This window comes from Triticum aestivum, chromosome 2D, assembly GCF_018294505.1.
Source record: "Triticum aestivum cultivar Chinese Spring chromosome 2D, IWGSC CS RefSeq v2.1, whole genome shotgun sequence".
NCBI classification, from domain to species: Eukaryota; Viridiplantae; Streptophyta; class Magnoliopsida; order Poales; family Poaceae; genus Triticum; species Triticum aestivum.
Window position 1 is genome coordinate 40,989,527 of NC_057799.1, and position 24,211 is coordinate 41,013,737.

At 44.7% G+C, this 24,211-nt stretch overlaps 1 protein-coding gene and 1 long non-coding RNA gene across 3 annotated transcripts; one reads left to right on the forward strand and one right to left on the reverse strand.

Annotated features, from left to right (window-relative positions):
- The first annotated feature begins 495 nt into the window (after window positions 1-495).
- Window positions 496-3,990, forward strand: LOC123051427 (uncharacterized). Of its 2 annotated transcripts, none has more exons than XR_006424128.1 (2): window positions 496-1,107; window positions 3,674-3,990. It is a non-coding gene; the product is annotated as an uncharacterized lncRNA (long non-coding RNA). The 2 variants fall into 2 exon arrangements; XR_006424127.1 differs by lacking the exon at window positions 3,674-3,990 and adding an exon at window positions 1,922-3,371.
- Window positions 3,991-15,811: 11,821 nt separating this feature from the next.
- LOC123048603 (sex determination protein tasselseed-2-like) lies at window positions 15,812-17,204 on the reverse strand. The gene has a single exon (XM_044471674.1). It carries the CDS (start codon window positions 17,077-17,079, stop codon window positions 16,093-16,095), a length of 987 nt encoding a protein of 328 aa, XP_044327609.1. The 5' UTR covers window positions 17,080-17,204; the 3' UTR covers window positions 15,812-16,092.
- Between the last annotated feature and the right edge of the window lie 7,007 nt (window positions 17,205-24,211).

The following is a 24,211-nucleotide window of genomic DNA, read 5'->3' on the forward strand; positions in this document are numbered from 1 at the left end:
TGGCATGGTCTCATATTAGGTGGTGTGGGCGGCGAGAGGGGTTGCGGCGGGTGGCTCGGGCGTGTTTTCTGTCCTCGGCAGTTGCGGCACCCCGATCCGGACCTGGGGATCTTTTATCGTCTCGCTTGTCCTGAAGACTTTGGGGTGGTACTGGGAGCTACCGAGCAAAACGGTGCGCTTTGTTGCCGAAGACGGTGACGCTATCTTCTCGAAGACGTCGTCGTGGTGCTCCTTGTTGTGGCAGGGTTCCGGGTGAAGACCTTTGTCCTATACGGACTCGACAGCAGCGACGCTTAGCGTCACTCCCTCCCGAGGATGTTGTCGCGGAGCCTAGGTGGTTTAGTGCGTAGCGTGTCGTTGTACTCAGTTTATCATATTTTCTTTTTCGGTTGCATAGTTCCTGCATGATACGAGGGCTACCTCTCCATCTTGTATCTTTTAACCGTGTACTATGTTCGTTGTTGCTTTATATGTAAAGCAGGTCGGAAGCTTGTTTCGAGAGTCTTGTATATAGGTAGGCAAGGGTTAGAAGAAAAGAAGGAAAAAGAGAAGGAATGAAAGAAAAGAAAAGAAAAGGAAATGGAGAAAAGATAAAAAAATCTGTGCAAGATATAGTATTACACTAAAAAGAGTATCCTGTGTTTTGATTGGTCGGGTAGCCTTGCCCACCGATCACGCCTCGTAACTGTCCGATTTGCTTAGATCGAACGGCTGCGGCTGCCCTATCTTTTATTCCCCTCTCTCCTTATCCCTTCGCACCCACGCCTAGCGATCGAAGCCGCCGCAAGTCACCGCCGCTAGCCTGGAGGCCTCATGCCGCCACCGCTCGCCCCTTTCTCTGTAGGTCACCCACGCACCTGGGACCCGGGGCCGTTTCCTCCTCCCCACCAGGCTCGAGGAGGCCCGAGGAGGTGACCATGAGGAGCGCGCAGCCGCCGGAGCCATGGGTAGATCCAGCCGGGACCGTCGGCAACCATCCCTCCTTCCGGCGGCGATGAAGAATTGAAGAGGCTTGAGGAGAATGGGCGCATGGGCCGTGCGCGTCTCCCGCGCTAGGAGCCACCGGTCCTCGTCATCTGCTAGGATCCACGAGGAATCGATCCATATGTAAGCTAGCTTCCACCATAATCCATCCAGCAGGCTGTTTGCTTGTTTGTTTACTAGTGGAAAGACATGATGCGAGGCCGGCGTCGTGGGTACATGCCCGCTGCTAATTGATTCTCCTGCTAATAATAGTAGTATGTGTTCTTGCCCGTGGTGGAGATGTACATACCTGAATACTCGTCACATATCCGCACATACTCGAATACTCTCAAACTGGCACGTATACATATATACATACCCGAGTACCTGTGCATTTTTTTAATTCAGCTAAACAGGTCTACAGAGTGTCAATCTTGGCAAAGGCTTGCTTTGCTCCTTTGCCTAGTGTTGCACTCGGCAAACTCCGACCCGTTAGATTGGTTAGTAGAGATTGTGAAGAGCAACACGAACATCTACTCTGACAGGGAATGTAGGTGTAATACATAGTGGTTTTCATGGTAAAGGTTCTAGTAGATGTATGGTCATTTTAGTGTAGTATATCCCAATAATCACTATGAAAATACAGCAGAAGCTCGTCTGTTCATTTCCAGTTTAATTATTGTATTTCTCATATCTCAATCTCATCTGCGAGTTTGATATAATCAAATGGGTGATAGCATCACCTTGTACTAAGTACCCATCCTGGTTACTTTTTTTTATTTAGGTAAATGTAAGATACCATCATCTTTTACCAAGTATTCATCCTGGTTACATTATGTGCAAAATAGGTTCTACATTTAATTACAAATTTGTTGAATATGTGGTTTTACCGCGTGCTTATAGCCTGTACCTTTTGGTTGTACATCTATTTCTGTCTCAAGTTATTTATCTCTTACAGAATGTTTGCGAGGAGCTCGGTTAGTGTTGATGCCTCAAGGGTTTATGCATGTCAGTTCCATGTTGCTTAAAGCCACTGTAACCATGGCTACTGGTTTTCATGTATATGTTTATGCAGTCATAACACGCTTGTTGACAACTCGTATGGAATGTTTATATTATTTATAAATTTTCCATGGAATGTCTACTGTTAAAAAACATCTTGCGGGTACTTTAGTTAGGTACTAGAAAGCACATACATACGCACATGCCCAGCACAACCACAAGCACACAATACATCACAACACATATGTTCCACACATACATCACAACACATATGTGCTGCTTTTGACTTCTCAATGGTATGATGATGCTTTGCTCTGCCACTCTAATTTTTTTGCATTGGGGCACTTTGCATGTGCTTGCTCCTGTGTAGTTGTTCTGCTCTGTTCACATAATGTCCAGATACAACAAGTTAATCTTGATTCGTACAAGAGCTAAGTAGAGTTGTCTCAACTCTTTTTTTTAGGTTGTTTACCACACGTTTGCCACGTGGTGATTGTTGAAACTCTAAATACAAATAGCGCAACAGTTTACTGCTATGTAGTATTAAATGGGATTATGTAGGCAAATGCACGGATCACAGAAGATCCCATTGACCAGTGAAAAGTAAATAACCTTTTTGACTATTGCTCCCTTTGCTTCAGCGGTTCAGCCACATCCCTGCGGCTTCTCCTCTCTCTCTCTCTCTCTCTCTCTCTCTCTCTCTCTCCCTCTCTCTCTCTCTCTCACTATTCTGCACTTCAAACACAACGATGTAGGATGAGGCAAAGTACGCAGGTAACATGAAAAATACATGAAAACAAGGCAAATTTTGGTGTTGTAATTTATAGATACCTCTTGGTTACTTTGTTTCAAAATAAATAATTAAATTTTGGCTGGCATTTTCACCAATGTAGCACCCAAAAAAATCATCTTTGATGGATTGAATACGACAGAAGTTCTATGCAGTTCGATTGGTAATTGTTCGTTCGTTGTCATATAATTCAACATTTTGCTCTCGGGCTATCTATGTGATATGTCTATGTTATCAACTCTTTATTAGTAAAAATAGTACCTATTTTGCCATATCCATGGTCAATTCCTATATTTTTCCTTGGAAAAATTCCTACATATTCCATAGACCATGTTGCATTTTAGAATTTCGTTCAATGTTCGGCCCCCCTTATGTATAATTCCTGGCTCCGCCGTTGCGCCTAACACATGCGTGCAGGTGTGGGCATCCCTTTATTAGTCCCACTTGCAGTCTGAATGTGTATCCCTAAGAAAGTGAATGGTCATGATAGTCTTCCTGAACTATGACTATGTGTATCCATTGAAGTAATGTTCATGCAAATACTATAATTATCGTTGTTGAATAATAATATTGATCATAATATAGGTCGCATCCAAAGTAGTTTTAAAGACTTTAACATATCCAAACCAGCGAAATGTTGCATATGCTACTATTCAGAGTATTGATCTAGAAACTAAGGTTGGTGATATTTAGTTAGGTGCCGAATTTGCACTTGTGTGCATAGATGAACCTATTCTGGATAATGAGGAGTTAGTAAGGTAAGTTTCTAATTGCAAGAGAATTGGTGATGCTTTTGCTTCAGGATACTTAATTGTCCAACCTCTAGCTTTTGTAAGTCGGAGTCTTTTCTTCCATATTCCACAATTATATTTGTGTGCATTTAATCACATAACTGCAAGGTCCATTTTCCTTTTACAGATTCAAAAGAAGCATAATGGAGTTGCAGCTGAACCGTTCTTCTGTTGGATGAAGAAGCAAATGTAATTAGAAGATTTTACTTAGCAATAATTGTAGTTTGCATTGATAGATTGAAAAATGTAACACCATTCAGAAGATCTTTTTCTTTGGTCGAATTGATGCAAATGCTATGGTGTAATATTCTCCATAGATGTGTTCTCTATAGTAAAATATATATGAATGATATGCTGTCTAGCCAATAACATTGGTATGTATTTATTGTAATGCATATGTATCCTACACTCGTATATTCATAATAAATACCTTGATATTTTCAATTTATGTATGTTGTGCTTCAATTTCTCTATCATTTTAATGATGCCAAGCATCATAATAAAGTAATTAACTATTTGAGCAGCCACAATGATTTTGTTAAATAAATGTATATTCCATAAAATGGGTATCTAGTTCTGTGGTTAATAATTTTTAAAATACATTAATTATGCTGCCATTCTAATATAGTATTATTACCGATGGTGTTACTATAGTTACAAAATGTGTTACCAGTGTTATCTTATGATATTTGTATATTATGTTACAAGTTGTGTTACTATAGTTACAAAAACATGTTACCACAATGATCTATGTTTACAAAATATGTTACTATGGGTGTTACTATAGTTACAAAAATGTGTTACCAACGCGTCTGGTAACACAAAATATGCATGTTACTATAACTTAATTGTAACACAATTTTTGATATATGGTAACAATTACTATATGTGACAGTGGACACCACTTAGTAGTAACACGGTCTAATGGAACACTTTTGAAAACGTGTTACTATGTAGCCTAGTAACACTGTTTTGGGCCTATAGTAACACAACACTATGTTACCAAAGCTCTGTCCTGCTGTAGTGATTGGCCCCTTGGGTGGCGCGCCGGAGCAGTGTTCCCACCGGACAATATTAAGAAAGAATCTAAAATATACATGCACATGCATGTATTGGTGGAGGCGGTAGATAAATCGTCTAACCCTGTGATCGATGCGAGCATGTCTTGCACGTCATAATAGATATTATCACATATGTCTATTCCAGTAAGGGTGAAATGAATTCATTATCACATGTACTCCTTTTCTCTTCAGAAAAGATAAATCATTGCAGATCATTTCAACATCCGCATATCATTTGGAACACTCCTAGAGTTAGAGGCGACAAGGCAGGCGACGACCTAACCCTATACTCCACTTGTGATCTATCCCTCTCGCTGCCGCCAGGGCATGTCGCCGGGCAAATCCCGCGCTACATCGGTGGCGGCGGGGAGGTCCAGATCATTGGTCCTACTTTGGAGGCACTAGAGTGTTGTCGTGGGACGGTGATGGAGACGGATGTTCGAGCGGCAGTGCGCGACATTGACGTTGGTGAAGCTAGCAGCGGCCAGAACGATCCAGCATGGAGGCCTTCATTGGCGGCCCTACTTGTGTGCCTTCGTGGTCTTCGGAGTTTCTACATGACCTTATTTTCGCAAATCGTTGTCACCGGCGTCTCTTGGTCTGCATCGACGACTTCCCGGCCATTGTTTCTAAAGGCTCCTTGGTTTCAAAAAGTTTGCTCTGCTGATGCAGAGGCCCAGAGGCGGCATCGAGCTATGCTCACGGCGCACCGCAGGTGGATGCAAGAGGAAGACGACTCCAGCACCCCCAATATCTTGAATGTATTTCTATTTTGCTATAAGGGAGTATTTGTAAGGACCTATGATACTTAATATATAGGCTTAGGCCTTTTCGCAAAACTAATAATTTGGGACGCTATATTTATTTGAATCTCCTACTTCGTCGATCGCAATACCTGACAATTAGTCGTTATTAATTTTTCTCTTGTCCCTTAAAAAATAGGCTAGAATTCTCATTATAGTACTATTTCTCGAATGTACGTGTGTAAGAAGGTTAATTCTTTCAAGAAATGAACCTACCTAATTACATCGTGTGCCATTGCACATAAAATAGATTGCATATTGAATAATTTGCAGCGCCGCATAAAATAATAGATCACAAATTGAACTATTTGTAGTCGTGAGTCTTGAACATCCCAAAAGATCATGTAGGGTAGTTGAAATTCATAAGTGTCTGGGTGGGACATGGACTATCTACTTCCAAGCTCAAATGCTCCCTTATGAATAGTAAAATAGAAAAAAATAGTTAAAATTTCAGATTTTTTTTAATGGTAAACTTTGACACCTATTTTGTATGCTTACAGAATTTTAGCACAAAATGACATTCGTGGTCATTTTGTGCTAAAATTTTGCAAGCATACAAAACATTTGTCGAAGTTCACCACAAAAAAATCAGAATTTTTTGAATATCACTAGTAGAAAACAGGGCTTTCGTTCGGGTCTGGCCAGCCCATTAGTCCCCGTTGTGCACGAACCGGGACCCATGGGCTGCATTAGTCCCGGTTCGTGAGCCCAGGGGTCCGGCCGGGCCACATGGGCCACTGGTCCCGGTTCGTCTGGACCTTTTGGTCCCGGTTCCACGCACGAACCGGGACCAATGGGCCTCGCCCCTGGCCCATGACCACTCGTCCCGGTTTGTGCCACAAACCGGGACTAAAGGGTTGGTCCTCGTTGCGGTCAGAGTTTAGTCCCACCTCGCCAATCAAAGGGCGCTCACACCGGTTTATAAGCCCGTCCCTCTCTGCCTTGTTGAGCTCCTCTCAAAATGAAAATAGATGCCCTTATCAGGGAATTTGACCTAAATTCATAGTGAATTTCTCTGAAATTCATAGAAATTTATTATGAATTTAGGTTGAATTTTCTCTATAAGCGCATCTATGCTATTTTTTTATGTTGGGGTTGGCGATCTTTACAGACTTTTTGTGTGTTGAATATGCACCATTCAAAATTAGTCTCTGCTTTGAATGGTTCATTTTGAACACACAAAAAGTCTGGAGTTCAAATAAGTTCAAGAAAATGAAATCCCTTTGTAACAGATGAGTTTTCGTCCGAAACCCTGATACTTCGAAAGAGATTGTCCATTTTGTTCACTAAGTGCATCCACCTTTTGCCGGGACCCTCTCAACTTTTTAGCACATGCTATGTGGGTGAAATGATGATACTATGCCAACTTTCAACCTTTTCAGAGTTCATTTGAAATGCTTTTCAATTTCAAGTTCATTTGAAATGCTTTTCAATTTTATGGTCTTATGGCTTTGAATGGTGCGTTTTGAACACACAAAAAGTCAGGAGTTCAAATAAGTTTTAAAAAATGAAATCCCTTTGTAACAGACGAGTTCCCGTATGAAATCGCGATACTTTGAAAGAGATTATCCGTTTTGTACACGAAGTGCATCCAGTTTTTGCCGCAACCCTCTCAACTTTCTTGCACATGCTATGTGGATGAAATGATGATACCATGCCAACTTTCAACCTTTTCAGAGTTCATTTGAAATGCTTTTCAATTTTAGGGTCTTATAGCTCAAAATAATTAGTAAATGCATGAAAAATAACAAATGAAGTCAGAAAAGATTGAAAAATGATGATCTGGCTTTGAATGGTGCATTTTGAAAACACAAAAAGTCAGGAGTTCAAATAAGTTTTAAAAAATGAAATCCCTTTGTAACAGACGAGTTTCCATATGAAATCCCGATACTTTGAAAGAGATTGTCCGTTTTGTACACGAAGTGCATCCAGTTTTTGCCGCAACCCTCTCAACTTTCTTGCACATGCTATGTGGATGAAATGATGATACCATGCCAACTTTCAACCTTTTCAGAGTTCATTTGAAATGCTTTTCAATTTTAGGGTCTTATAGCTCAAAATAATTAGTAAATGCATGAAAAATAACAAATGAAGTCAGAAAAGATTGAAAAATGATGATCTGGCTTTGAATGGTGCATTTTGAAAACACAAAAAGTCAGGAGTTCAAATAAGTTTTAAAAAATGAAATCCCTTTGTAACAGACGAGTTTCCATATGAAATCCCGATACTTTGAAAGAGATTGTCCGTTTTGTACACGAAGTGCATCTAGTTTTTGCCGTAACCCTCTCAACTTTCTTGCACATGCTATGTGGATGAAATGATGATACCATGCCAACTATCAACCTTTTCAGAGTTCATTTGAAATGCTTTTCAATTTTAGGGTCTTATAGCTCAAAATAATTAGTAAATGCATGAAAAATAACAAATGAAGTCAGAAAGGATTGAAAAATGATGATGTGGCTTTGAATGGTGCATTTTGAACACACAAAAAGTCAGGAGTTCAAATAAGTTTTAAAAAATGAAATCCCTTTGTAACAGACGAGTTTCCGTATGAAATCCCGATACTTTGAAAGAGATTGTCCGTTTTGTACACGAAGTGCATCCATTTTTTGCCGTAACCCTCTCAACTTTCTTGCACATGCTATGTGGATAAAATGATGATACCATGCCAACTTTCAACCTTTTCAGAGTTCATTTGAAATGCTTTTCAATTTTAGGGTCTTATAGCTCAAAATAATTAGTAAATGCATGAAAAATAACAAATGAAGTCAGAAAGGATTGAAAAATGATGATGTGGCTTTGAATGGTGCATTTTGGACACACAAAAAGTCAAGAGTTTAAATAAGTTTAAAAAAATGAAATCCCTTTGTAACAGACGAGTTTCCGTATGAAATCCCGATACTTTGAAAGAGATTGTCCGTTTTGTACACGAAGTGCATCCAGTTTTTGCCGTAACCCTCTCAACTTTCTTGCACATGCTATGTGGATGAAATGATGATACCATGCCAACTTTCAACCTTTACAGAGTTCATTTGAAAATGCTTTTCAATTTTAGGGTCTTATAGCTCAAAATAATTAGTAAATGCATCAAAAATGGTGCATGAAAAATAACAAATAAAATAAATAAGTAATTAGAAACAAAATAATATAAACTTTATTAAAATATATAAGTAGAAACAAAAAAAATAAACTTTAATAAAATTTATGAAACTAAAATTAACAAAGTATTTTCTGTTCAAAACATTATAAGAAACCTCTAGTATTATTGAAACTAAAATCATATAAAATTGATGCAACTAAAATTATCGAAGTATTTTCTGTTCAAAATCATTAAAAGCAAAAAGAATTTTCATAAAGAACTTTTTTTGATAGAAACTTTAATAGCAAAAAGAATTATCATAAAGTAAAATAAATAAGTAATTAGAAACAAAATAAAATAAAATAAATAAGTTTTTTGTTGTAAGTAGAAACAAAACAAAATAAATGAAGCGAAAAAGAAAACAAAAAAAGGTAAAAAAAATATGCCACCTACTGGGCCACCACAGCCTAAATACGACTAGAAACCCATCCATGGGCCAGGATTCAGGCCCGCAGGAGGCCCAGTAGGCCCACAGGCACATAGTGACAGATTAGGCCCGAAAGCCTGCAGTTGAGAGGAGCTCGAGAGGGTGGTGCAGTTGAGAGGAGCTCGAGAGGGTGGGCGCAGCAGCGCTTATAAACCACTCTCGAGCCCTCTAGCGAGGTGGGACTAAACTTTTGGCCGCGACGCGGGCAGCAAGAGGCCTTTGGTCCCGGTTGGTGCCACCAACCGGGACTAAAGGGGTGCATTGGTACCGGTTCGTGGCACCAACCGGGACCAATGCCCCCCCTTTAGTCCCGGTTGGTGCCACCATCCGGGACCAGAGGCCGCCGCTTCCCGCCCTTTGGGCTGCTGAAAAGAGGCCTTTGGTCCCGGTTGGTGGCACCAACCAGGACTAAAGGTCGCATTCGTCCCGGTTGCTGTCGTCACGAACCGGGACCAATGCTCCGTCTATATATACAGCACTTGTGAAATTTTTCGTTCAGTTCTTCGATCCCAACCCGACGCCGCCGCCAGGCTGCCCCTCTGCGCCTCGCCGTCACCGTCGTCGCCCCTGCCTCCGACGCCGTCTCGCGCCGCCCAGACGCCGTCGCCGCCCCGCGCCCCCCTACCTCCTCGTTGCCCATCGCCGCGCCCCTCACCTCCGCCCCCTGCCTCCTCGTCGCCCGTCGCCGCGCCCCTCACCGTCGCCGTCGCCGCCCCCGCCCCCTGCCTCCTCGTCGCCCGTGGCCACGCCCCTCACCGTCGCCCCCGTGCCCTGCCTCCTCGTCGATCGCCGCCCCCTTTGTGAGCTCATATGAATTTTCCTAATTTAGATGTTCATAGATTTTTTTGTTCATAGATTTTTTTCTGTTAGAATATGCAAATGTTAGAATTTTTTTCTGTTCATAGATTTTTTTGTGATATTATTGTTGAATATGCAAATGTTTGTGTGTTCATATATATGCAAAGAATATGTCAAATTTTTTTGAGAATTTTTATAATTTTTTTTTGTAATTTTGTTCATAGAATTTTTATCTTGTTCAGAATTTTTATGATTTTTTTCCTGTTGTAATTTTGTTCATAGAATAAGAAGAGAAAGTGTTAAATAGAATTAGTTAGAAAAATAATAGAACTAGTTAAACTAGTTTATTTTTAGTAAGAACTACTTTATTTTATATATTTATAGTAAGTGCTTAGTAGTTGAACTAGTTGATTAATTAATAAAACTACTTATTAAATTTTACTATATATAGAAGTAGTTTTTTTAGTAAGAACTACTTTATTTTATTTATTTATAGTAAGTGCTTAGTAGTTGAACTAGTTGATTAATTAATAAAACTACTTTATTTTATTTATAGTAAGTGCTTAATTAGTAGTTGAACTAGTTGATTTAACAAAACTTGTTTATTTTACTATAGAAGTAGTTTATTTTTAGCAAGGAAATTAATAGAACTAGTTTGTTTTTTTAGTTAAAGCAATTATTCCCGCATCGACGTCGACGATGCCTATCCCGCATCCTCGTCGTCGACTCGGCGGAGGAGGCCGGCTTGATCAGAGGGGCCATGTCCGGGACTGGGCTCCGCCGGGCTGGTTTTGGGAGGTGCTACCTTCCGGTGGGCGTAGGTTGGTGAGGAGCCAGCCCGTCGTTGACCCGATCCTTGTTTGGTGGCGGTCGCGTGGGCCAGTGACGGTGCCGAGGCTTCCAGACACCGCGGAGGTGGTACGTCACCATGTCAGCGAGGAGGACCAGCACGTCCGTCGCTACATGGTTGCGTTGGAGGGCAGGTTCAACAATACCTGGCAGGTTCTTCAGGGATCTCACTGGAGCTATGATCCTGTGATGGTTCCGTCCCTTTGGGTGTCCACCGCCCGCGCCGATATCCGTCGGGCGCTACAGTTCTAGCTGTACTAGCGATGCTATATGTATGATAGTATTCGAGGTGTATTAGTGATAATATTCGACGATGTACGGACGCATGGAGATGATGTAGTTTTGCTTATAATTGAATGCATCCTAATTTGAATACTACTTTATTTTGTGATTTGATTTTGCTTATTGAATGCTCAAAGTGGAAAACTACTCCTACTTTGAATGCTAAAATTGGAGAGCACTATGCAAGGCGTATGCATATGATTAGTTGATAGCTCATAGGGTTTTTGTTTTCGCAGAAATTTAGGAGCCCCCGGCCCCTCCATCATCCCCGCTGTCGTCCCCGTCACCGCCCCCTCCGACATCGAGGTGAGACTAGCCAAATCCTCTTTTAGAAAGATAATTAAACGATATTTCGGGTTGACTGTAAGTTTGTCGAGTCTCCACCATATATGAGAGGACGAAGAATCCCGACTGTTGTCGTGGGGGTAGCTTCTCCTTCGTTCCCGTGTGCTAGACAATTTGGTGTAATGCACTCGATAACGAAAGGAGGAGCTACCATCACCGACGGTCGCAAATGTCAGAGAGGAATCAGTGAGGGAGAGTTCCACCATATATATATGAGAGGACGAAGAATCCCGACTGTTGTCGTGGGGGTCGCTTCTCCTTTGTTCCCGTGTGCTAGACATTTTGGTGTAATGCATTCGGGGACAAATGGAGGAGCGACCATCACCAACGGTCGAATGTATACACCACGTGAGCTGAGAGTTTTCAAGAAAAGACTCGACAAACCGATAGTCAACCCGTGATGAATAATAATGATCTAACTTAGGTTTTTAGTACATATATTTAATTGTAGACGTTTAATATTTGAATTATGAACATAGGAAATGTCGTACTCGGACGACGAAAGTCTCCCGGGGGAGTGCGAATGGTGCCACGACGACCGAGGTCAGTGCGACAGGCCTCACCTGGACGAAGATCGGCGCTTCAGTATTAAGCTGGAGGAGACCTTCGATGTTGAAACGGTACGCAACGACGACAAGTGTTATTTTTTCGTAATTAAGCACGACTTCAACTATTTCAACGTGTACTTTTCATCTTTTACAATTCGGCTAGCTTATCCCATGCCATGCAAGATGCTACGTCTTGGAGAGGATGGGTTTTGAAGACCATGAAAGTATGGAGACAAAGAAAATTCACCTAAGGACCCATCATGATATAGATTTTGAAGTAAATCTGTATAATTATGAGAGCGTAACCCATTTTGGTTGCAAAAATTGGGAAGCATTTTGCAAGATGTATGGTTTTGATGAGGGTATGCTTGTCACCATGGATCTTGGTGATCCTGACATCGAGCAAGACAATATGGACATTTGGGTCCTTGTTGATACGCCTCTAATTCTACCGCTATGTGAGTTTCTCAAACATAGTTATTAGCTAATTTATATTGTTTATTTCAAAATAGTTGACAGCTTATTTTTATTGACAGCTTATTTTGATTGTTCAAACAATGTGCGGAATATGGTAGACAGAACCTACTACACCGATGGCTCTGAGTTAAATTATAAGGAGAAAACTCATCTGGTCGGATTTTGTACTGATCTTGAGAATTACAATATCTATTGTAAAAATCCTCCACATTATGGTCAATACGTGCCACTAGTGCACGTGTTGAACTACGGTAACTACTATGGAGATACCCTGCTAAGATTTCTTAATATTACGACATCCGTGCATCTTTTGCATACTTCTAAAACTAGTACATCATTGCTAACTATGAAGTTATTACTATGTTTTTCAACAGATAATTCCAGAGGATTGTGTGCCTCATTTGATGTATCAGAATGGTAGGCTTGATGTTTTGAACATACAACCAGGTCATCCTACGAATCTCAACTGTCCATACCAGATTTCTAAAAGAAGTGGAGACATGCAAATCAAAGAATGGAAAAAATGTATGGACAGTCGCAAGGAGGTTCTTGGAAGCAAAAGAAAGCGAAGCGCAAGAATTGGAGACAGGATGATCTCCATTCTCCATAATGGAGAGTCAGGGTCTATATTGTTTTATGCTATTTTACCTCAAAAAGGGTATTTCGGTCCTACCTAATACTGATGATCATGTGCTAAGAACAATTAAGTAGGGTTGGTTCGATGACTATGAGGACGATGATCGTATGACTTGTTATTAATAACGAGTAGAAGTTGTATGATGATGATTAGTAGGACTTGTTATTATATATGATGATGCATGATGCGCGCATGAAGAGTTATTATATATCAGCGGGTGAAATGAACATGGATTGGATTGAAGTGAAGGCAACATGCCTGCGGTGCATGTCGAAAATAGTACAATCCAAACTTGATCAAGTTAGGATTAGTATTACTTTCGACATGCACCACATGTTGCCTTCACTTCAATCTAAGCCATGTTTAGGCATGGCAGTACGTAGCGTTGGTAAACCAAGCACGGAGATATAAGAGAGGACAATTCTCTCTAATAGCTACCTAATAACAACCTAAATTAACCCCCAAAACCCCTAAATCAGCCCCTTTCAAAAAAAACCTCAGCTCCAGCCAGATGCTGACGCGTGGATGCCTATTGGTCCCGGTTGGTGTCATCAACCGGGACCAAAGGCCCCCCTGCCTGGGCTGGCCGCAGCGGCCACGTGAAGGACCTTCTGTCCCGGTTCATGTAAGAACCGGAACTAAAGGCCAAGGCATTAGTAACGACCTTTTAGTCCCGGCTCACAAACTGGGACAGAAGGCCCTCACGAACCGGGACAATAGGCCCTTTTTCTACTAGTGTATGTTTACTAATTTTTTTGGTTTTGCTGTTCACAAGGGAGCATTTGAACTCGGGAGGAAAATAGGACTTTTGGTCTGATTGATCTTGCCCTCCTTTCTTTCTTTCTATTTTTTATCCCTTTAAGACCATTCCAAAAGGCTCATTACCCAACTCTCGGCACATAATGCATGGAAGAAGGCAAAATAGAGGTAAAATACATATCCACAAATGATCAATTTAATGATATTCTCACCAAATTTTGAGGGTGATTGAAGTTTTGGGAGATTTGATGGGGGGGTTAGAGTTCAAGCTTTCACGTTACACTTAGTAGTATGTGTTGTTTTAAGCTTAATGTGTGAGTTAGCTTTGGTGTTTGAGTTTGCAAGGGGATCACCGATCTATAAGGTTCTTCCCTAGATATACGAGACATTTCAAGACAGAGATCTTTTTGTAAACTAGAGAGTTGTAATCCGGGTGGCGTCATACTGGGTCTTAACTCATGCTTGTCGGGTGCCGGTGTACGCTTATTGTGTTTGTATCCTTTTGATGCTCCATTTTGAGCTAATAAAATTCATCTTTTGTCGAAAAGAAGTGCAGTGGGCGATGGAACAGGACGCATGAGAGCTAGTTGAGTGCGCCAGTTGTGTGGGCTGACCTTGCTATCTACCATTTGAGTACATACGAGCATACGCTTATGTGCATCCTTTCGTTTGCTCAATTCTCTCCCTCTGATCCATAATAAATGTTGCAGTGTTGAACTGGGATCAAGTATAGATTATTCCAAGCAAACGAAACCTAACGTCCTGGCATATTCTCGAAGAACCCAAGTCTGGCTATGGTTCTTCTCGATGCATACTCGAACAACAGCCGGCCACCGCGCAGCCTCCTCTGGATCCTTTAGCACATCCTCAAACACAACATCATCTAGATCATGAACGGTTGAAACCAAACCCTAACAAGAGGGGTGAAAAACTCATCTTCTGTTGCATGCTGAGGTGTGGCAAAGTAGGTAGGCAGGCGACATGGCGGAGCGAGGCATACGAGTCGCAGCCGTCCTCGCGGGACATGACGGCCCATCACCATCCGGGCCACCCAAACGGCATGGGAGCCAGCCGACCGAGCAGGCAACGCGGCGGAGCAATGCTGTGTCGCGCGGCTACTCGCCACCTACTGTTGGCTGCCACTTGCAGACAATGAAAACCAAGCGCGGTACAGCCGAGAGTTGTGCTCCGGTACTCGATCGGCACTGTGTATCGGCGCGGCATGGACTCGATCCTCTGTTACAAGTCTCTCTGACTTGTGTTGGCCTCTTTACATACGTATACACTTCCTGCACCAAATATCTCTCAAATATCATAAGGAAAGCGTGAGCAGGGGGGAAGAAACGAATAGCAAGCAACCCTGTCTGTCTGTCTGACTATCTGTCTGTCACCACAACTTGTTGATTATGATACATACGTAGTGCACTGGCAAAGTCTTAATCTGAGTCAGTCCGCCGTTCTTCTTTCGTCAGGTTTGACATTACAGTACTATACTGTACTCTACTTGTATTGCCACTTGCCACTGCAAAGTCTCCTGCCATCCCTCCATTATAATAATTTCTAAACTTCTTCAAAGTCACTGTTTTGCTCTGCCGCCGAGGCTTGATTTCCTCCTCGTTTTCAGATTTTGTTCATTCGGAGGAGAGAAAACCCAGGAGAAGTCAAGTGACAGGCCAATGTCAAACAGATCCAATAAACATACAGCCACTGGTTACCAAGCTAATTAAGTACACACAGGGGCGGCTTGGCTTGGCCTGGCCCAGATCGAATCGTTCTTAAATTGATGTGACATTCGCGTCACGTACTCCAACTGCATCTGGAATTCTTTGCTTCACATGATTTTCACTGCATTTTGAATTTTTTTACTTAGGAGTAATCGCAAACACACGATGAAAAATTCTGTGCCAGATATTTTACCGACTGAACTGCACAGTGTGTCAGTGGCTACGTCCAACACTCAACGGTTCGTCCGCACCGTCAGCCCCGAACAGGAATGTACTATTCCTGCGCCACTTTGTCCCTTCATTCCATATAATATAGTTCATGTCCACGCTTTTTGATATTTAAGTTTGATCATAAATTTAATCAATGTAGCCGACTACGGCGGGCGAAAAATTTATACCATTGAAAACTTCTTTCGAATACGAATTCAATGGTAGTCTCTCCATTCCCTTATACAAGGCCAAACTTAAATTACAGGTATGAAGATAAAATTTAATGACTGGTTTGCAAGTCAATTTTTATTTTCGTTACTAACCTGGATCATTAATACACCACTAGTGCCAAGCTAATTAATTAGGAGTAAGTACAGTACATGCATGCATGCGGCTTGGCCCACTCGCTGGAGCTGTACTTGATGGTGACACTCGAGCACGTACTACCCTCCAACCCAACTGCACCTCAATCGGTTTGACTTGATCGTCACAGGCCGATGACGTTCCTGGAGGTGGTGACGCCGCCGTCGACGACGAGGTTGTGCCCGGAGATGTACCTCGACTCCTCGCTGGCCAGGAAGAGCGCCGCCTCCGCTATGTCTCCCGCTCTCAGCGTCGGGCCCTTGAGCGTCGCCAAGCCTCGCACCATCTCCTCCGCCTTCTCCACCTCCTCAGCGCTCACCGACGCCGGCGCGCCCCCTTCTTCGTCCTCGCCATGGTGGCCATGGCGCCACGCGTTCACCAGCATTGGCGTGGCCACGCCGAAGGGGGACACGCAGTTCACGCGGATGCCGTGCTCCCCGAGCTCGCAGGCCGCGTTCTTGGTCAGCCCCACCAGCGCGTGCTTCGAGGCCGTGTACGCGTGCGGGCCCATCCCGCCCAGCACGCCGGCCACGCTCGCCACGGACACGATGCTCCCGCCGCCGCCACCGCCGCGGCGCTGCAGCATGGCCCGCGCCGCGTGCTTCATGCCGAGGGCCGCGCCGAGCGTGTTCACGCGCAGCACGCGGTCGAACTCGGCGGCGTCCAGGGACGCGATGCCGCCGCTCTTGGTTCCCGCACTCGTGCCCGCCGGGGGCGCCTGCCGGCCCAGCACGCCGGCGTTGTTGCAGAGGACGTCCAGCCGCCCGTGCCGCGCCACGCAGCACTCGACGGCGCGCTCCACGTCGGCCTCCACCGACACGTCGCAGTGCACGTAGCTGCAGCAGGCGCCGCCCAGCGCGGCCGCCAGCGCTTCCCCCACCGCGTCGTCGATGTCGGCAATCACCACGCGTGCGCCGTGCCGGACGAACGCGCGCACGATCGCCTCCCCGATCCCGCGCGCCCCGCCTGTCACAATTGCCACCTTCCCGTCCAGCCTCCTGTGTTGCTGCTGCACCGGCACGGCGGCAGCTGCATTGTCGTTGGTGGCGCCGAGTGCGACGGAGCCGGCTTGGGGGGCCTTCTCGGCGGGCATGAAGTCGAGAGCGGTCATGGCTTACAAGGGCGGTGCGGGTGACGATGTGTGAGACTTTCAGTTGCAGGTATGGATGGATGGATGGACGGCAGTGGGACGGGATCGAGCGGCACGTACGTCGTTATATAGGAGCCGGAGCGGCGGATCGGTGGGACGGGCGTACGTGTGGCCGCGCCACGCGGACGCCGGCTTGGGTGCACGGGCATGGCATTTGGCACCGTCTTCGTCTTCCATGGGCCGCGTGTGCACGCACACGTAGCGGCTGTGTCAATCCGTGTTAATCTGGTGGTCAGTACTACTGGTTTTGATTGTCCTGGGCTTGACCCGCCCCTCACCGACCTCCACTGCGTTCATGGCGACGGCCGGAGCGATGTAGGTATGTCAGGCCAACGTCACTGCTGCAGCCATATGCCAATATTATATGTAACATTTCTTGGGCTGGTCAAATGATGCCAGCCTGTGGCGGTTCACACTCCGTGATTCATTTTCTTTGTACCTACGTTCGATCATCAGGTCAAGAATCACCTTTTTGTGCTCCAAGTCGTGATCAGAATATGAGAGTAATCATCGTTTACAGAGCTGCGTCTAATTTTAATCATCTTAGTTAGTCTTGCACTGCGACTGCATATTGGACCATTGCAAGTTGCAAGACGCGCTCCCGTGGATGAGAGTTGCGTGGCGTCCCAGTCAGCAGGTTGGATACCATTTTAACATGATCCAACATGCAAATATAAAGAGTTCGTAGATCTTGTTGGTAAAATCGTGAGTGAATTTCATATTTTACCCCCTAGATATGCATTTGTGACACTAATTATCCCGTTGAGTGAAAATTCGTCTAGAATACCCCTATTTTAGAAGCTTTGGACCCTTTTTTTCTGATGCATGTCCATTAGGCAAGGTGTGAGGTGACGCCCGGTGTTCAAAAATATCTGGACGGTGACAAAGAATGGAACAGATGGACAATAGAAGTCTGGACATGATCGTCAATCGTGCCCTCGATCTTTACACATATTTTTACGAATCATCGACACTACATGCCGATCCTATCTAACATAAGCAAAATGCAAAACGAGGGTAATACTGTGCTAAAAGTCTCCAAATTCTGATATTTCGATAGAAGTTCCACTAAATAGGGTAATATGTGTCACAAATGAACAACTACAAGGTAAAAAGTGAAATTCACTCTAAAATTGCAGTGGCATCTCCCAGCAATTTAAAAAAAAAATTGTAGTGGCATCTAGTGAGAGCTGAAACAGCAAAGCTATAGCTGCAGCCGGTTGACTGCAATAAGAAACTAGAGGCGTGCAGCACGACCCGATTCTTTTCTCAGCGTCCGTAGTTTGAGCTAATCATGCCCACATATATTTGAGATCACATGAGCGCATTGATTGGTAGCCCGATCCATCACATTGCTAGCTAGCACTGCATTATGCCATGCTGGCTGCACTCTTCCCTGCTTGCCTCTACACTTTCGTCTCAGGCAGACAAAGAAAGACAAGCCAGTCATTCACCCGGATATCTCTGCTCTCTGCTCTCTGCTAGGCATCATTCTCGACCAAATCGCGGCGTTCGATCCATCGCCTCCGACTCGACGAAAGAAAACCGAATCTCTTTTGACGTTTTATTACTGTCGGTTACTTTGTCACGCCTACGTATCTGACGATCAGTAAGATTTTTATGTCAAGACATAACGTAAGCTGTGGCTCATCAGTTAGTGGCGCGGCGCGTTACAAAAGTTCACCACGGCTCTCGCTGCACTGCCTGACAGTTCTACCCTAGCCATCGATTTGACAGAAGATTCTGAAGAGCCAGGCTAACCGCTAACCTAACTAATTAACCACTCGCCTCCCCCGCAAATAAAACCAAAGTTTAACCACTCGCTTGCTTGCTTGCTTGTTAGCTACTGTAGGTGATTAAAATTGATGGCGATGGGACCTCGAGTCAGAAAGGAACAGGGCCGAAGAGACCGACGGCTCCACCCATGCATCTCATGTGATGGGCTACGTACGTACCGATCGGATGCGTCACAGATGAAAGATAACATCATCGCATCAACTTCACAAACAGTAGTAATAATATATTAAATTATGTTCTGTACTTGCTGGGTTGCTGCTGAGCTAGTACCGCTTTGTCTTCAAAAGGAGAAAGGGGGATTCCCACTTATGACCAACGACTCGAGACATATACTAACGAACTTGCGTATTTTTCAAGTTCAGACACTAAAGTAAACATCAGTGTTAAATTTAAGCATCATTGGTGTATTTACCTAATTAATTAATTAGTGATATTTGCATGCATGCATGCTACTACCCTTTTTGTGTGCTGGTCTCTGCTCTCAATTACAAGTGATATTTCTGCGTACTATCTACAAAAGGTATTTGAAGTTCATACCGGAGCATGCGGAGTAATTATTTCACAAATGATGCTTATGCTGATGCAATTCAGAAAACATTTCCAACCGCCGGATGGCTTTTCAGCTCATCCATATGTACATACGGAGAAAACAGCAAATGGGGGTAAAATCCGCAACAAGATGGCAAAAGGGGTGATATGTGGCATTATTTTTCTGAAAGTTGTCACGATCGATCTCCTAACTACAATTACCTAAAAAAGAGATCTCTTAACTAAAATATGGAACATACATAGTCGTAAGACAACCACTGTGTATTTGTAATGCAGAAACCACTGTGCATTTGTAATCCAAAACAGGTTGGCCCATGATGAGAATGAGATCGACTGTACTCAGTATCCCCATTAACTAACCCAATTAGCACCTAATGCCGCATTAAGCTGTCCCGGTTTCGGTAGCAGACAAACTAAACTAAAGCCACGACATCTAATTAAGAAGTGAGCATGGATGAAAGGAAAGAAAGAGATCAAGATCAAGATAGCATAGCTGCAAGGATAAGGAGTGGTGGAAGACCCCCGCGTCGCCTCCCTGGCGGCTCGGGGGAGACAACCCTAGCCGCCGCAGCTCGCTTCCCCTCCTCCTCTCGTCCCGCCGCCGCCGGAGGGCTCATCCCAGCGAAGCTCGGGCTGGCCCAAGGAAGGTGGCGGCAGGGCAGCTTTGGGCGCGGGGCACGGGCGCGAGGTGCCGGGCTGCAGCGAGATGTCCTCCAGATCTACGCGGCGACGCGGCGGAGGCATGGAGCTGCGGGCGGCGGTGCCATGGCAGGGCTCCGCGCCAAGAAGCTGGGGCGGCGGCGCCCAGTGGCGCCGCCGCTACGGCTGCGGGGGCAGCGTGGTGGCCGCCCGTGATGCCTGCTCGCGACGGTTCGGGGCGTCCCCTGCCCAGATCTGGTCCGGCGAGGGTGGTGGTGGCCCGGGCGCTCGCCAGCGGCCCTGCTTCTCTCCTCCGGCGTGATGTTGGGATGTCGTCGGTGCTGCGGGCGTGGTGGATCTGGAGGTGGTCCAGATCGATGGCTGGCGGTGTTGCTAGGGGCACTGGCGGCGGGCGGCCTCTGGCCTGGAGCGGCCGGATCCGGAATTTGGCGGCCGGAGGCCCGAAGGTGGGTCGGCCGGCGACTGTCTGCAGTCGGGTTGCTTGGTGGCACCTTGTGGGGGTGGTGGTCCGCGGTGGCATGGTCGGGGCACGACCTTCGGGTTGCTCTGGCTTGCGCGCCGGCGGCGCTTCGGCTGGTTCTTGGGCGGTGTAGCAGGTGGCGTTTGCTGCTCCGGTTTGGTGGTGGTGTGTTGGAGACGCCGTCTCCGGCATAGGTGCTCGGCTCCCTGACGAAAGTCATGCTCGACTTCGGTCTGGGCTGGTGGCGAATGATGCCTTCGGTGTGATTTTGCCTTGTTGGAGGCGCCATCGAGGGGATCCGACACCTCTCCCTGCTTCGAGTTCTTGTCACCCGGTGAAAACCGTGTGTAATGGTGGCGCCATTGGCGTCATTACTTTGTTGAAAGCATTGCCTTGGAGTCAAGTTGGATGCCGGGAGCATTTGGTAGTGGTGGCGCGGTGGATCTGAAGCGGGCAGCGTTTTGGTGTGCTTGGTGCCGTTGGTGGTGCATCCGTCTGGGCTGGTCGTTGGTCGGCAGGAGTGCGGCAGGAGCTCCCCTCGGTGACATGTCCGTCGGGGGCGATGGTGGTGGGCACTTTGGAGCGCACACGACATGCTTGCAGCGCCTGGCGAGTCAGGTTGGGCGCCCTCTCGGGATCGGAGAGGCACATGTTCGCTTCTCTTTCGTCGGACATGTCGTTTCTCTCCGGCGACGGTGATGTCGTCTTACATGCTCGTGGCGGTCTTTTTGGCTTCTAAGCGTTTCCTGTATGTCCTGTTGTGCCTGAGCCTAGGTGTGGTGTGCTCTTTGTAAAGGTTTTAGCTCGGTTTCCCTTAATTAACCGAGCATCGGTTTCTTTACCGCTTCTTCTAATCAATCGAAATACGCAGCTCTCCTGCGTCTATTTCAAAAAAAGAAGTGAGCATGGATCTTGGTGTATCTGCGTGCTCCTCCAAAATAAACGGAGCGTGCATCCATGCAGCCATTCTTTAGCTGCTGCTTGCGCCATCAGATCCATTTCTGTGGCCCTGCTGTGCAACACTCGAAGCTAAGCTAGGATCTCCAATAATCCAAGCCACCACATTATTACTCGCTAAATTAGCAAAGATGAAGCGCTGATAAAACTTACAATTGTGTCAGATTTGGGCCATCAACCAGAGATCGGGTGGCCAGAAAGAATTGCATATTTGTTGAGCACATCACGTCCATGGTTAAGCTGTACTACTAGCTTAGCTAGCATGGTGCTGTCATGCATGAAGGAACTTAATTTACGTGGATCGAATCATGCTAATTTTCTCACCACGAGGGAAGCTTCCTTTACAATTTAATCGGTCGTGCATATGGTTGTCGTTGCCTACGTCCAGCAAACAGATGACATGATTATTGAAAAAGTTTAAGACTAAAACTGGAGGCATACGCGTGGTGGTTAGCCGCAGGAGAAACAGAGGGTCAAATCAAATTTAAGCAGAAGAAACAGCGAGTCAAAATTATGTTGTCTGTTCCTTGTTCATGTGGTACTTGATTAATCAGCAACTTTTCGGATGTGCTGTATGCTGAATTATTTAAGGCTTACCTGTGCACGGTCAACCTTCCTGGCTTAATTTGGGAGTAACTTCTGGTTGACAAAGTCAACCTGGCTAGCTGGTTGGCCGGAGGTCAAAATCACGTCAGCTTAATTTCAGATCGGAACGAGTTGACCCTATGTACCGCCGTACGGCCGGGATCAGATTACGTGACATGATTCGTATCCAATTTCCCGGTGCTATAGAAGAATCGAGATGACGCCCCCATCATTTTGGAATCAGGCCATGAACTGGTGGTCCACTCGCAGAGCAGATCAAGGCGGGCGATCGGATTGACGTGTGTTTTGTTGTGTAAAGTAAGGGCACATGAGCCTGGAATTATTGATTAACTGGTACCTGTGCCTGTCAGCAACAGGGGATTTTATTTGGGGATCGATCCCGTATATGCTCTCCAAGAACAATTATCTGCTGCTGATCTTCTTGTCAATCATGCATGGGAGGAGCTGCTAGGTGATCTACATGGAGTGGCAGGTGCAGAAATTCAGTGGATGATGGAGTAGGATGTCTACAAGCAAGTTTTTTTTTAATAAAAAAACATTGTTTTGATGAAGGTACTTATTACAAGCTAGCATTGGATACATACGAGCATACACCAACGTGCTTTCGTATGTGTGCTCAATAAATTGCTACATGGTAGACACCACCGAAAACGTCCTGGTTTCCATGGACACATAGAATGGGATTCGACCAGGACCAACCATATGTGTCGACCTTCATCCACATAATGGGAAACAAAAAGGATCACGGACTTCGACCAACCATACGTGTCGACCCTGATCAAGAGAATGGAAAAACTTGGCTAACCTACCAGTATCATCATTAGAAGCTATTCCTTTGAAAATAAAAGTACAATTTAAAGAGGAAGATCTTTGCCTAATTTCACTAATAATAGCACCATATGCACCTTGACTAGCTCTTGCTATATCACTGATCACCTACTTGGAGTCCGAGGCAATGATGGTGTTCTGAATCATCAAATCCTGAGGAAGGGTAAACCCTCAGCTATCGCCTTGAGGGTCGCTACATATGAGATGCCCGTGATCATCAAGGCTGAGCTGCCCATATAGGTCTCCAGTAATTCTACTAAAATATTTTCAACATTGTCGAAGTCAGCCGAAACTATTGCTAATGCTTTAAGCTCTGTTCCCGCCAGTCACTCCACGCATTTGCATGTTCGAAGGCGAGGTAGCGGAAAATTTATCTCCTTGGTCGGCTCCCATGCCATTTGGGCCGCTCGGCGCAATGTCCTCTCATGTCCTGATCAATCAATCGGCCGTGTCCGGGGGTGATTGGTGATGTGCCGTAATGTACAACAGCTCCTGTGTCCCTCGCTTTGCGTCAAATAGACGCGCACACAGACCCTCTGCCTGAATGGGCTGGCCCAAGTGGAGCTATGAGGGTTGAGCGGCACTGTATTGAGATGGCTACGGTGTAGCGGTTCAGCTACTATAGCGATCGTAGTACTGCAATACTGTACACCCTGGTTCCATGTAGCGAACCTGAAATCATCGCTCTTATTCTCAGTATTTTATTTATTTTGAAATTTTCATAAATTCCCAAACATTTTTTGAACATGTGATCAAAATATAAAAATGGAAGATTTTTCTCAAATTCTGAACAATTTTATGTAACTCCCGAATTTTTTTTCTAAAATGTGAACATTTGTTCAATTTGTGAATTTCTAAAAAACCTGATTTATATTGAAAATAACCAATAAATTTTGAAAAGGATACAATTTTTTGACCTTGTGAAGAATTCTGAAAAACATGAACAACTTTTGGGAATCCAAACGTTTTTTGAAAACCACAAACATTTTTTGAAACATGAGAAATCTTTGATTTTCAATATTTTGTTTATGATAATTTTTTGAAATAACTACCTGAAAACTTGAATATTTTTTGGAAAGTCCCGAAATATATTGAAACAAAAATATTTTTAACTAAGAAAATCATAAAAGAAACAATAGGAAAAAAACTGAATCATGTTCTTAAAATCCGAAACCTTCTAGAGAGTTTCTAAAATTAGGGAAATAAAGAAAACAGAAACCTGACAAAATGGGCCAG

Coding starts and splice junctions, on each gene's coding strand:
- LOC123048603 (XM_044471674.1), bottom strand. CDS start 17,079: ATGACCGCTCTCGACTTCATGCCCGCCGAGAAGGCCCCCCAAGCCGGC.